Source organism: Mus pahari, chromosome 16 (genome assembly GCF_900095145.1).
Source record: "Mus pahari chromosome 16, PAHARI_EIJ_v1.1, whole genome shotgun sequence".
NCBI classification, from domain to species: domain Eukaryota; kingdom Metazoa; phylum Chordata; class Mammalia; order Rodentia; family Muridae; genus Mus; species Mus pahari.
The window spans coordinates 53,723,667-53,735,613 of NC_034605.1; the positions used below are offsets into that span (position 1 = coordinate 53,723,667).

General features: G+C 45.2%; 1 protein-coding gene across 1 annotated transcript; it reads left to right on the plus strand.

Moving 5' to 3' along the window:
• The first annotated feature begins 3,892 nt into the window (after nt 1-3,892).
• On the plus strand, nt 3,893-9,344 carry LOC110333696. The gene is given in 5 exon segments (XM_021215378.1): nt 3,893-4,078; nt 5,287-5,338; nt 5,883-5,956; nt 6,311-9,205; nt 9,285-9,344. Coding segments are annotated over 5 exon segments (3,267 nt in total).
• Nucleotides 9,345-11,947: the final 2,603 nt, after the last annotated feature.

The following is an 11,947-nucleotide window of genomic DNA, read 5'->3' on the forward strand; positions in this document are numbered from 1 at the left end:
GAAGTGGATAATTTTTGGTATGTGAGACAGATACCACATTCCAAAGTTAAATCGAGATCAGGCACACTATCTAAACAGTCCCATAACCCCTAGGGAAACACAAGCAGTCATTAAAATCTATCAACCAAAAAAAGTCCTGGGCCAGATGATTTTAGTGCAGAATTCTACCAGACCTTGAAAGAAGAGCTAAAACCAGTACTCCTCAAATTATTCCACAAAATAGAAACAGAGGAAACACAACCTAACTCATTCTATGAAGCCACAGTTACTTTGATACCTAACCTACATAAAGACCTAGCAAAGAAAGAGAACTTCAGGCCAATTTCACTTATGAATATCAATGCAAAAATACTCAATAAAATTCTAGCATACCAAATTCAAGAACAGATCAAAACCATCCTCCCCCACCCCACCCCACATTTGAAGCCATTGTGCAGCTCAGGCTACATGTGGGTCCTGTAAAATTGCAGTGGGAGCAGTCTTTGACTCTGTTGCCAGCCTTTGGATTTTCTAACCCTGGACTGCCTGGGTAGACCTCAGTGGGCCAGGATGTACTTAGTCCTCCTTCCATTTGATTATTGGGGCTGGTTGGTACTGAAGGTGGGGTGACTCCTTCTCAGAGGAGAACAAAAGGGAGTAACGAGGGACAGATTCATGGGGTTGAGACTGGAAGGGGGCACTATGATCAGGATGTAAAATGTATAAAAAATTAATGGAACAGAACGGCAATAGCACATAAAAGAGTCCAATAAGTTAAAAGTGAGATTTCAGGAAATTTAAAGGCTCAGAGGATGGGAGGTCATCCAACCCGTCAAATTCCAATGTGGCCCTTAACATTTAGAATATACAAAGAACTGCTATTAAATACCAAAAAAAAATCAATAAATGGACTAATGAACAGTTTTTAAGATGAAACACATAGAGTATGATAACTTCTTACCAAAAGTTCAGCATTCTTAGCCGTCAGACAAATTCAAGTTAGGAATACATAAAGAACTCAAGAAAATAGTCACCAACAAACAGAATAACACAATAAACAATAAGGGAGAGAACATAACAGAGAATTCACAACAAAGAATTCTTCAATGTTTTTAGTCATCAGATAAATTCAAATTAGGGTAACATTGAGATTCCATTTTATCTAATGACAATGACTGAGATCAAAACAAATGAGAAATTCTACCGGAGATGAGGGAAAGAACATGTCAGGAACTTCTATGGGGTATGTAAACTGGAGCAGCAGGGTGGAAATCGGTATAGAGGTTCCTAAAATTAGTAATACCATAGGCCCAGGTATAACGTTTTTGAGCATGGATTCAAAGGATGCAGTCTACTTCCTGCCAAGAAAATACCTGCACATCGATGTTGATGGTGGTACTGCTCCAAATAGCAAGACAATTAGGTATTCTAAAAATACCTAATTAAATTCCATGAGAGTTTGCTAATTTAAAAAGTGAACATGTTGGGCATTTCATCAAAGGTGCCCCCCTATGAGTCCTGGGAGTCTCTCACCAGGTCTCTGGTGCATTCTAGGGGTTCCCCCCACCTCTTATTTCCTGAGGTTGCCTGTTTACATGCTTTCTGCTGGCCCTCAAAGCTTCAGTCTTTTCCCTCACCCAATACCAAATCAGGTTCCCTCTAGCCCCCACTGCCCCCCACCCTGTCCACTATCCCTCCCAAGTCCCTCCTTCTCTCCCTAGTTGTAATTGCTTTCTTCTCTCTCCCAAGTGGGACTGAGGCATTCTCCCTTGGGCACTTCACCTTGTTGAGCCTTTTGTATTCTGTGGCTTGTATCTTGTGTATTATGTATGGGTGTTTGTTTGTTTGTTTGTTTGTTTTTGTTTTGTTTTGGCTAATATCCACTTATCAGTGAGTACATATCATGCATGTCCTTTTGGACCTCCAGCAGGGAGATACGACATCAAGTGAGGAATGGGGTTGCCATCCCACAGTTACACCTCTGACCCATAATTATTTCTGTCTGAAAGAATTGCAGGAATGGAAATGGAGAGGAGCCTGAGGAAAAGAAGGTCCATCCAGTGACAGGCCCAAAGAGGAATCCAGCTCAAGGGGCGGTCCCATGGCCTGACACTATTACTGAGGCTATGGAACACTCACAAAAAGAAACCTATTATGACTGCCCTCCCAAAGACCCAACAAACAGCTGAAAGAGTCAGATGCAGATATGTGCACCAAACCAATGGGCAGAAGCCACTGATCCCTGTTGTTGAATTAGGGAGTTTGCAAAGAAGCTGAGGAGAAGGGAAATCCTGTAGGAGGACCAGAAGTCTCAATTAATCTGGGCCCCTGAGATCTCTCAAACACTGAACCAGCAAACAGACAGCATGCACCAACTGATAGGAGGCTCCCAACACACATGAAGTGGAGGACTTCTGGGTCTGTGTTCATTCAGAGATGGTGCACCTAACCCTCAAGAGACTGGAGGCCCCAGGGAGTTTAGAGGTCAGGTGGGGTGGGGTGGGGACATCCATATGGAGACAGGGTGGGGTGGGGAGGAGTTGTAGGATGTGGAGCAGTTGGAGGGTGGATGGGGAGGGGCGGAGAATAGAATATGGAGTGTAAAAAGTGAACTACAAATAAAATTGAATTTAAAAAAGTAAACATGTAAAGAAAAGAAGCAAAACACTACTAAGCATTCAAATTATCATAGATGGTTTAGTTCATACTTAGCCACATGCATTCTTACGGTTAGGAAATGAGTTTCATTTTCCTTACCATTCTATACCTAAAGACAAAAAATTACACTCTTTGAGATTATATTGAATAATGGGAAAGCTAAGTAAATAGGAGACAAATATAAGCTTTGTGCCTGACTTGAGATGAAATGGGATCACATAACAGGCAGACACGGATCTACAGAAAATGACAACCTGAGAGAAACCATCCCTAAGAAAAAACTCAAGTTCCACAGAGAAGCACATTTTGTCAAAAAAAAAACTAAGAACCTGATGATGGCCTCAAGCAGGAGACAGTGTAATCTTCTGATTTCTTTGGAGACCCAGGTAGGTTCTAATGATGTTTTGAAAAGGCTGACAGGTGAAAGCATCCTTGGTTAAAGCAGACTCGTGAAAGAATGTTTGCCTGAAGCAGACACAGTGGAAAGGATGGTTTTCTATACTAAACCTGTGAAAGGAAGAATGTTGTTCAGAAGGAACATTAATATGACCCACAGACAGAGGGAGCTCCAGCCGGGGTTCACCTTGCTCTGCCTTGCTGGTCATTGCTGCTGACAACCATGTATTGGTTCACCTTACATTTCGTTGCTGGGCTTAGCCTGGGGAGTCTTCTTGGAAGACTCACCGAAGAGTGTCTAGTGAGATTCCAGAGGCCCCTTGCTGTCTCTCTGGACGTGAGCCCCAATGACCACTGTAAGCCTCAGATTCTTCTGGATTGAACTACGTTTGCTGATTCATGTGTGGTGTCTGAGTAGATACCACTGCAGCTGCAAATTCATGTTTGCTGTTTGCTAGGGGACTAGACCAGGAACAAGGAAGATTGGAATTTCCAAAAAGAAACATTTCCCAACAAGTCCACTTCCTGCATATCTAACAACATTCCTTTTCCACTATCTCTGGTGGGCAGTGGGTCAGAGGGGAGAAGGAACTCTTATAAAAGTAGATTGAGTAAAACATATGTCTACACAGAGAAGCATTGGTGCTCAGAAAGAACAAAATTTGGAAGAGGGCAGGGAAAGGACACAGGAGGGGATGCTGGGCTGGAGGCTGGGGAGGGGCTGTGGCACCCTCTCCCCAGCCAGGAGCCCTTTGTGATGAGGAGGCCACACCTGTGTGATGTCCCCTGAGCCCTCCTGACACATCTCACACTGCACTCAAGGACTCAGTAGCCTGAGAGCTGCACTTCAATTCAGAAGATGGAGAATTTTCTCTCTCTGATGAATAGCATTAGTGACTCATGGATGAGTCCCAGCTCCATGGACATAGCAATGGACATGACCATTGCCTTTATGTGTGGAGCTGGGCTCTTTTTCCTACTACTGCCCTTCCTGAAGGACTGCCCAGTGTCACCACCACCTGAAAGAGAAAGGGACATCCCAAAGGTGAGGAGAGTCTTGGTTCACACACACTGGAGCAGCAGTCTGTTGATCATGACTGTTACTCTCCCATTTCATAGAAATACAGGTACAGTGACAAATTTCAGTACATTTTTAAAAGCCATAAATATAAGAATATGGTTGATTTTTTTTAATCTCAGGTGTAGAATATGGGGTTGCTTCATATTGTCCACAGCAACTGTCTGTGTTTTACCACACATTCAAGAAAATGGATGATTTTTGCCAACAGCAGACAGTTTCATTGTTCTTGTGACTTTTGGAATTTTGGGAACTTTTCAGAGGGGGTCTAAGTCCAAGGTCCTTGAGGCACATGGTGGGTTGTTGGTTGTTCTTGGTTGCTATCCCTTGCTGGTGTTTGTGGTTCACAGAAGAAAGAAGAGGAAAAAGATACCCTGACAGTAAAGATCAAACTTACCCCCAAGGAACTAACCCCCCCCTAATCAGCAGAAAATAGTCTAACAATAACATCTCCCCCTTTCCCCTCTAGCTTTTTTCACTCCTATCTAGTACTAGGGAAAACAATGGGTGAAAGAAAAAGCGTGGAGAAGAATGGAAGAATCATGAACCTACAACTTAGTTAAATCTACCTACAGACAGGTGACAGGATAACTCCAGAATCTGAAGGGGTTGTCAGACAGGGCAGAGGTGAGAGTGGCCCTGAGGTGTCTGCTGAAGATCTCAGACAATCTGTACAAGGAGGTAGTCAACTAAGGAAATCTGTGGCTCCATGAGCAGACTACGTTTCTTAGTTGGTGGATACACAGGACAAACTTTAAGAAAGATCATCTGTAGTCAGCTCAGGCACTTGCTTCTGTTTCGGTTCAGCTGATGTGAGGGTGGTGATGTAACCAAGGGCCTCAGATCACGGCTTGAATCTCCTTCTGCTCTGAGGAAGCATATATTGCCTGACAGCTGAGAGCTGCCTGCAGAGCTCAGCCTTAGATAGGCTCCTGTCTGAGAAACACTCACTGAGGGCATCACTGGTAAGTGTGGCATAGACAGGCCCATTTGCTGCTTTTCTAACAAGGCAATAAAGAAATATGTTTATGCACAGCATGAATGAGGCAAGGATGAATGAGAGAGCTCCCTGGGAAATGCAGATATCATGTATTCAAGAACCAAACAGAGCAGGCAGCTTGTCTATCAAAGAGAGGAAGAAGGGACCCCAGCTCATTGTTGTTTCTAACTGGCAGGATGTAAAGAGGTTACAGAGCAAGACCAAGAAGAAAACTGATACAGCAAAAGGTAGGCTTCTGCTTGCTTTTGGGGGATGAGAAATCAATCTGGCCTACCAATTAGTGACCAGGGTCATGTTGGGAGCTATGCTCCCAAGACCATGATATGCAGGAAGGAAGAAAGGCTTCAGGAAAGGTACGTAAATTCTGTGAATACCCAGGTTTTGTGATAGAAAGAAGCTGTGTTTGGCCTGTGATGGCTGCTATACATGGGAGTGTGTTCAATACATTAATCTGATGCTGTGCACCTGTATGGAGGACTACCAGATCCACGTAAGAACAGGTAGCTTCAATTCTCCCAACTGCATTTCTCTTTGAGATAACTGATCCTATGATCTTTGAAGTATTGTAAGAGAAATGACAGGAGAGGACAGAAGAGCAAGGAAAGTGTAAATGGAGAGATGAGGTCCCTCCATTCCCACTGCTCACTTTCAATGATCTGTCCTTACACTATGGTGCTTGAGCATTTGAGTCCTAGCATGGGTAGTCACAAGAGGACGCCTCACTCCTATGTGTTTCCATTCCTCGTCCTGATCCTATTTAACTCTCTCCAGGTGACAGACGTTGCAGAAAATATGTGGAAGAGACCCAGACTCCATCACAGCCTATGAAAATGTAAGAAATCTTTGTCTTGTAGAATTGTTCATGCCAGAATGTGAACTCAGGTTCTGGGCACATCATACACAAGATGCTATGCAGGGTGGGATGGAAAGACAGCCCTGTAGAATGTAAGACTAGGGAGCAAGTGACATGTAGGCAATGAAAGGACTATACGAGTATAGGTACCACCCTTACAGAGACTGATGGGCCTCTTGGTCCTCAGCTTGGGGCTGATGCTTTGCCTCCTGTCTTTTGCAGTCCCACAAAGCAACTTCTCCAGGACTCCACACCACAACCCATGTGGAACCCTCTTCAGAATATGGATCACCTTCCTCCCTTTCAGCTGGTGTCTTACCTCAAGGCCTTGGAGGGTCTCATACAGAAGGAGTTAAGTCAAATTTTCTGGGGCACATTCTCTATGTTCTCTGAGTCAGTTGTGGCTACTGCCCATGTCCTCAGAACCCCTTCCTTGGCAAAACATAAAACTGTGAAGCTTCTTGATGCCTGTGGCCCTGAACAAGGACAACCACAGCATTCCCAGGACCTGCCATTGCCTCTGGAACTTGTGACACCAAGCTTGCTGTGTGCAACAGGAGTCCAAGAACTGGAAAACCTACCAAGCTCTACACCAAACCAAACGCCCTCTTGTTTCAAGAGTAGGGCCTGTAGAATAGCATGCCCTACCACTGAGAGAGGGACACAGACATCACTACAAACTGCAAACCAACCCTGGCAACATGGACTGAATTGGAAAACCTCCAATTGTTGTGATATCCAAAAACATCAAGCAGCCATTAGCAAGCCCACTGGCAACTTGTCCAGAGGCAATCTGCACAATAAACCTGTTAGGCTAGTGTCCATCCTTCCTGAGCATTGCCAGATGGTCCATAACAATGAGGAGCCACAGAGTGAAGACAATACAACTAATGTGGAAGAACACCAAGGAACCCCTGGCAGGTTCCTCCCATCCAGGAAACTGACCCAGCTTCAGGGACATTTCCCAGCAAACAGTGATCACTATTGCAAGAGCAGGCCTCAACACTCCGAGCCTGCCCAGCCCTCCATTCTCAACTCCAAAAGCTGCAACTGTAGCAAAATGATGGAGTCTGTGCCTTCCGGGTTACCCTCAAAGAAGGACATAGCAACCTGTGATAGATATAACAGTACCAAGAAGGGCCTTGGTCTAAAGGGCCGAAACCTGCCTTATCCTTCATGCCATAGCCCTGGGAAGGGGATGAAGCCCATGAACTCTGCACTGAGGACAGACAAACTGTTCCACATGAACCCTGATGAGCATGATTCCTGCCTTGACTCAAACACTGACAGGAAGCTGAAATCAAACATCAGAGAGCTTCCTGTAAAACGAAGAAGGAGGCCATATCTGCAGATCCTTGAGGCAATAGATCTCACCCCACCTGGAGTTCCAGCCTCAGACCTCCCCCAGATTGTGTATCCCTCCTCACCAATCTGTGATTCCAAGGCCGAATACTATTCCAAGGCTGCCATGGTCCTGGAAAATTTGCATCACCAAGATCCAGGAGGGACAAGGGTAGAAAGTATATCAGATGCGGGACTAGAGAGTGCTGTGTCTATACACTCACTTTCAGAGGTTCAGGAGAGCCAAAGAACACCTCCACCTGCTGCCAGCCGTAGGGCTTCAGAGGCTCATCCAGGTCCATGGCAGAGATTCTTCAGTGTTCAGCAACCTGCTTTGTGTTCCCAGTTAAAACCCCCGCAGAGCAGGACCATGTATGAAACTGGGACAGACAGCCTGCAAACAAGTTCCAGCCCCAAAATGACCAAGCATGCATCACAGAAGAGGTTTACAGATGTGGACTCAGAACAATCCTGCTGGCGTGTGATAGTGATTGACCCTGAAGAAAGGGTCCCACCTTCACCAGCTAAACAAAGTGATATAGTGGAGGTGAAAGAAGAGCCACCTCATGCATGGAGAGTGAGTCTGGGATCCAGTGACATTCACAATGACCAAGTCATCAGTATGGATCCCAGGAACTTTGGATCTTTAGAGGCCAACAAAATCCCAGGCCATCTCCAAACATGTACCCCACAGCACTCACAGGACTCAGGACTAAAACCACAAGCATACAGTAAGGTAGACCTGATATCAAAGGAGCAGCCAGAAGCCTGGCTTGTGAAACATGATCCAGATGGACCCAGTACTGTACATCCTGCCAAGGTCAGCTTGCCTTCTCAGCACTCATGGCCCAGCTCCCAGAATACACACCAAAACCCCCAAACTTCTCAGGGTTTAAATGATGTCTCCATGAGGAGCTATGAGGGGCTGGAAACTAAAGATATCAGTATGCCAAAGGATAAAATCAAAGTGAAGGACCTCAAGGAGCTCCATCCCCATGAAGAGAGGCACCATGAAGAGAGGCAGAGTATTAGACAATCTAGTGGCATAAGCTGGGGAGAAAATCTTGGGACAGAAATGTCTTCCATCCCAAGCTCCACCCACCTTAAAGATACAGCCAAGACTTGGATACCAGAAAATGCAGAAGCTACTTCTGAAAGGTCGTGGAATGCTTTACAATATGAAGACTTCAGCACTAAATACCTTGGGCAGGGGGATTCATTACAAAATGATTGTCCCCCATCAACCGCTGAGCAAATACAAAAGATTGTAACAAGAAACAAGTTCATCTATAATATAGTAGCTGAAATACAATCCCTTGTAAATATTCTGGTCCAGAGCCTGGAAAACCCTGAGGGGGAGCCATCAAAGGTACAAGAGTGTGAAGTGGAATCACTGATGTCCCAGCTGGGTGACTCATCCCTCTCTTCGGAGGGTCTGTATGACACTAACCATAGCAGAGCAACAAGCAAACTGAGCTGTGGCCATGTCAGCCCTGAGATGCATAACTGTCCCTTCGCATACAGAAGAATTGGAGATGAACCGCAGTCAGGAATTGAAAACCAGGGAGCATATGATCTACATCTGAACCAAGGAAAGAGGGAGATGGGCTTTGACCAGCTCCCCATGCCCAAGGGTTATGACCTTACATGTAGGTACAGGGGACGTGGAAACAAACAGGAGCCAGGTCTTGCTGACCAGAGAGCCTGCGACCTACGTAGAACAAAGATTAGAATGGGTCACTGTGCACATGGAAGCCCTGGAGGACACAAGCACTCAATCAGATACAAAGAAATTGGAGACAAACATCCAGGCGTGGACCATAAAGCCTTTGACCCTCATCGAAATAGAAAGAAAAGCATAGGATGTGGCCTATTTCTGAGTCCCAGAGAGAACCATCCAGTCAAGCACAGGGGCACTGACTGCTCCTGGGCTTCAGTTCCTGCCCAGCGAGACTCTGACCCCAGGTAGACCTTAACAGAATAGGTTAAGGAGCAGGTAGCTCAGGCCATCCTTGCCTTCCCATACCAGGATCTTCTAGAAGATGTCCCATCTGCCCAGCCATTGTTTCCCCCCACGCCTCCTGGTAATAAACTTGGTTTTGCCCCTGCAAGGGAACTCTTTTTCCTTCTGGAGCTCTTCCTTGCTTGCCCATGGCTCCTTCACAGACAGGAGCTGCTTCTTGCTTCCTGCTCATGCCTTTGAGCACAGTGGTTTCCGACCTATAGTGATGGAGCAGGGTAAGTTCAGCACTGCTTCTGCCTCAGGCAGTTTATGGAGAGACAGGTTATGTGGATGGCACAGTCACTTTGAAGTGTCTTCCACACACAGTCCCATTGCTGTGCAGATAGTGTTAATCTTTTTGTTATTACAGAGACATTAAAACACTAGGGGATTTTCAGGACGAGCCAACCCTGTGAAGAACCCACTCAGGTCTGTGTCTCAACCTGATGCCTTCACTATCCCACCTTGCTATTTCTCTCACTGTTCAGAACAATGTGCAGAGACATCACAAACTTTCAACCCCAGTTTGAATGTAGGAGAATCTCTACCTGCATTTAGGACAGGTATAAAGTTCACCAATCTCAGGAGCCCCTAAAGCTTTAATGCAGGCTGAGCCCCTATCACCACTTAATTCATGCAGTGACTATCCAGTTTGTCTTCCTCTCTGACTAGAGCAGGGTCCAGAATAGAATCTGCAGTGTGTGACCATGGATGGTTACTGAGGCCTGTCACAAAGGCCCGCCCAATAACACAGCAAAGCCTGCAGAGAAACCAAATACGTACTATGGAGTCCCCTCCCTGGAGTCCCCTCAGTGCCTTCCCTAGAGACCTGGATCCATCCTGCCCAGGTCATCACCATGACATGTGGACATGCAGCTCACAGGAGGCTGCAACCAGTGCCACTCTGGTGTAGACAAGGGCTGTCAGCTTGTTGATTGTTTCCTGGTGGAAGGTTTCTTTGTGGATATTTGGAAACCTACATTCTCACTTTGTATTCTTTCTGAGCTTTGATGAGACCACAGATCTTGTCAGCATCCATTGTCTGTCAAAGTTCAACCTCCCCTCTTTCCTACCATAATTATCTTTCAACTCCACGTCCCTCCTGCAAGCCCCAAATGAAACAATCAATTTTTTCTTGCCCCACTGCTTCACCATATCTCATCTCCATGACACATTTTGCATTTTCTTCATATATTTGTTTTTAGTGTAGGATAAAAGAAAATATAGCAAAATGCATATGCTATGTCAATTAGTATAAAAGAGTTCATGAACACCCCCTGAGTAACAATGCAGGATGCTGTCGGCCCCTCAAAGCCCATGTGCGCCTTTGTCATCACCCCTCCCCCTTGGAATGGATGTCACCTTACTTTAGGAACTTCCCCACACACACACATTTAAGGAGAATCTGATACACTGAGCTTGTATTGCTCACCAGCAGCTTGGCTCACTCATACTGTGTCTGGTCTCCCTCTGACATCTTTCATTTATCATTGTAGCATAGAATGATACTTCCTTCCTCTGTAGAACCTCTTCCGATTCATTTGTATTAAGTAGTTTCACATAATTTTAATGTCCCCAGATTTCTGTATGTATTCCAAAGTTGATAGATGTTCACATTCCCCAGTTGAATTGCTGCGACTTCGCTGGAACCCACTTCCTCCATGCATGTTGCTATCAATAGCAGCTCCAGCTCAGGTGTACAGAGGTTCCCACTGGCACAGGGCTGGGCTCCTTTTCTGCTCCTTTGAAGCCTCTTTTCCCAACCATACTCACTTCAGTAACTGTAGTGTTCATGGATGGGGTTAGGGACTTGTAATATCTTTGGTTCCTGTTTATATTTCTGTTTTATTACATAAAGCTCAGCTTTAGGCCAGTCTCACACACTTTTAACAGACTTTCCCTTCATAGAAACTTATATTGTGGATGTGAGCCTGTAGGGGCAATTCTGATGCTAAGTCCTGTTCCCCAATTGCTTCTTCTTAAGATAAAAGTATGAAGCTGGATGTGTAGCAAGGGAAAATTTGGGGGAAAGTTGGAGGAAGTTGGAGGAAGGGAAAAAATATAAACAAAATATATTGTATGAAAAACAATATCAACTAACCAGACTCACCAGAGCTCCCAGGAACTAAACCATCAACCAAAGAGAACACATGGAGGGTCCCATGGCTCCAGTCACATTTGTAGCAGAGTGGCTTGTTGGACGTGAGTGGGAGGAGAGGCCCTTGGTCCTGGAAAGGGTCCATGCCCCAGTGTAGGGGAATGCCAGGGCATGGAGGCAGGAGTGGGTGGCTGGGTGGATGAGCACCCTCATAGAAAGAGGGGGGAAGAAGGGTGGGATAGAGGGTTTCTGGAGGGGAAACCTGGAAAGGTGATAACAGTTGAAATGTAAATAAATAAAATGTCCAATAAAAAAGAGAGAGAAAAGAACCTTTCAAATACAACAAAACAATGCTTGAGAAAATAAAAGCAGATGTGTTAGTGCACCCCGATCAGATAAACTAAGATTTCTTTTGAATACATGGAAAAACATTTGACTTAGCATATTGAACAGCTAACCAGCTACTTTGCTCACTTCCTGTTCTCTCTGTTGATTTTCTTACAGATTCTGTTGTTAGGAACGACATGCGCTATCCCTGTTCT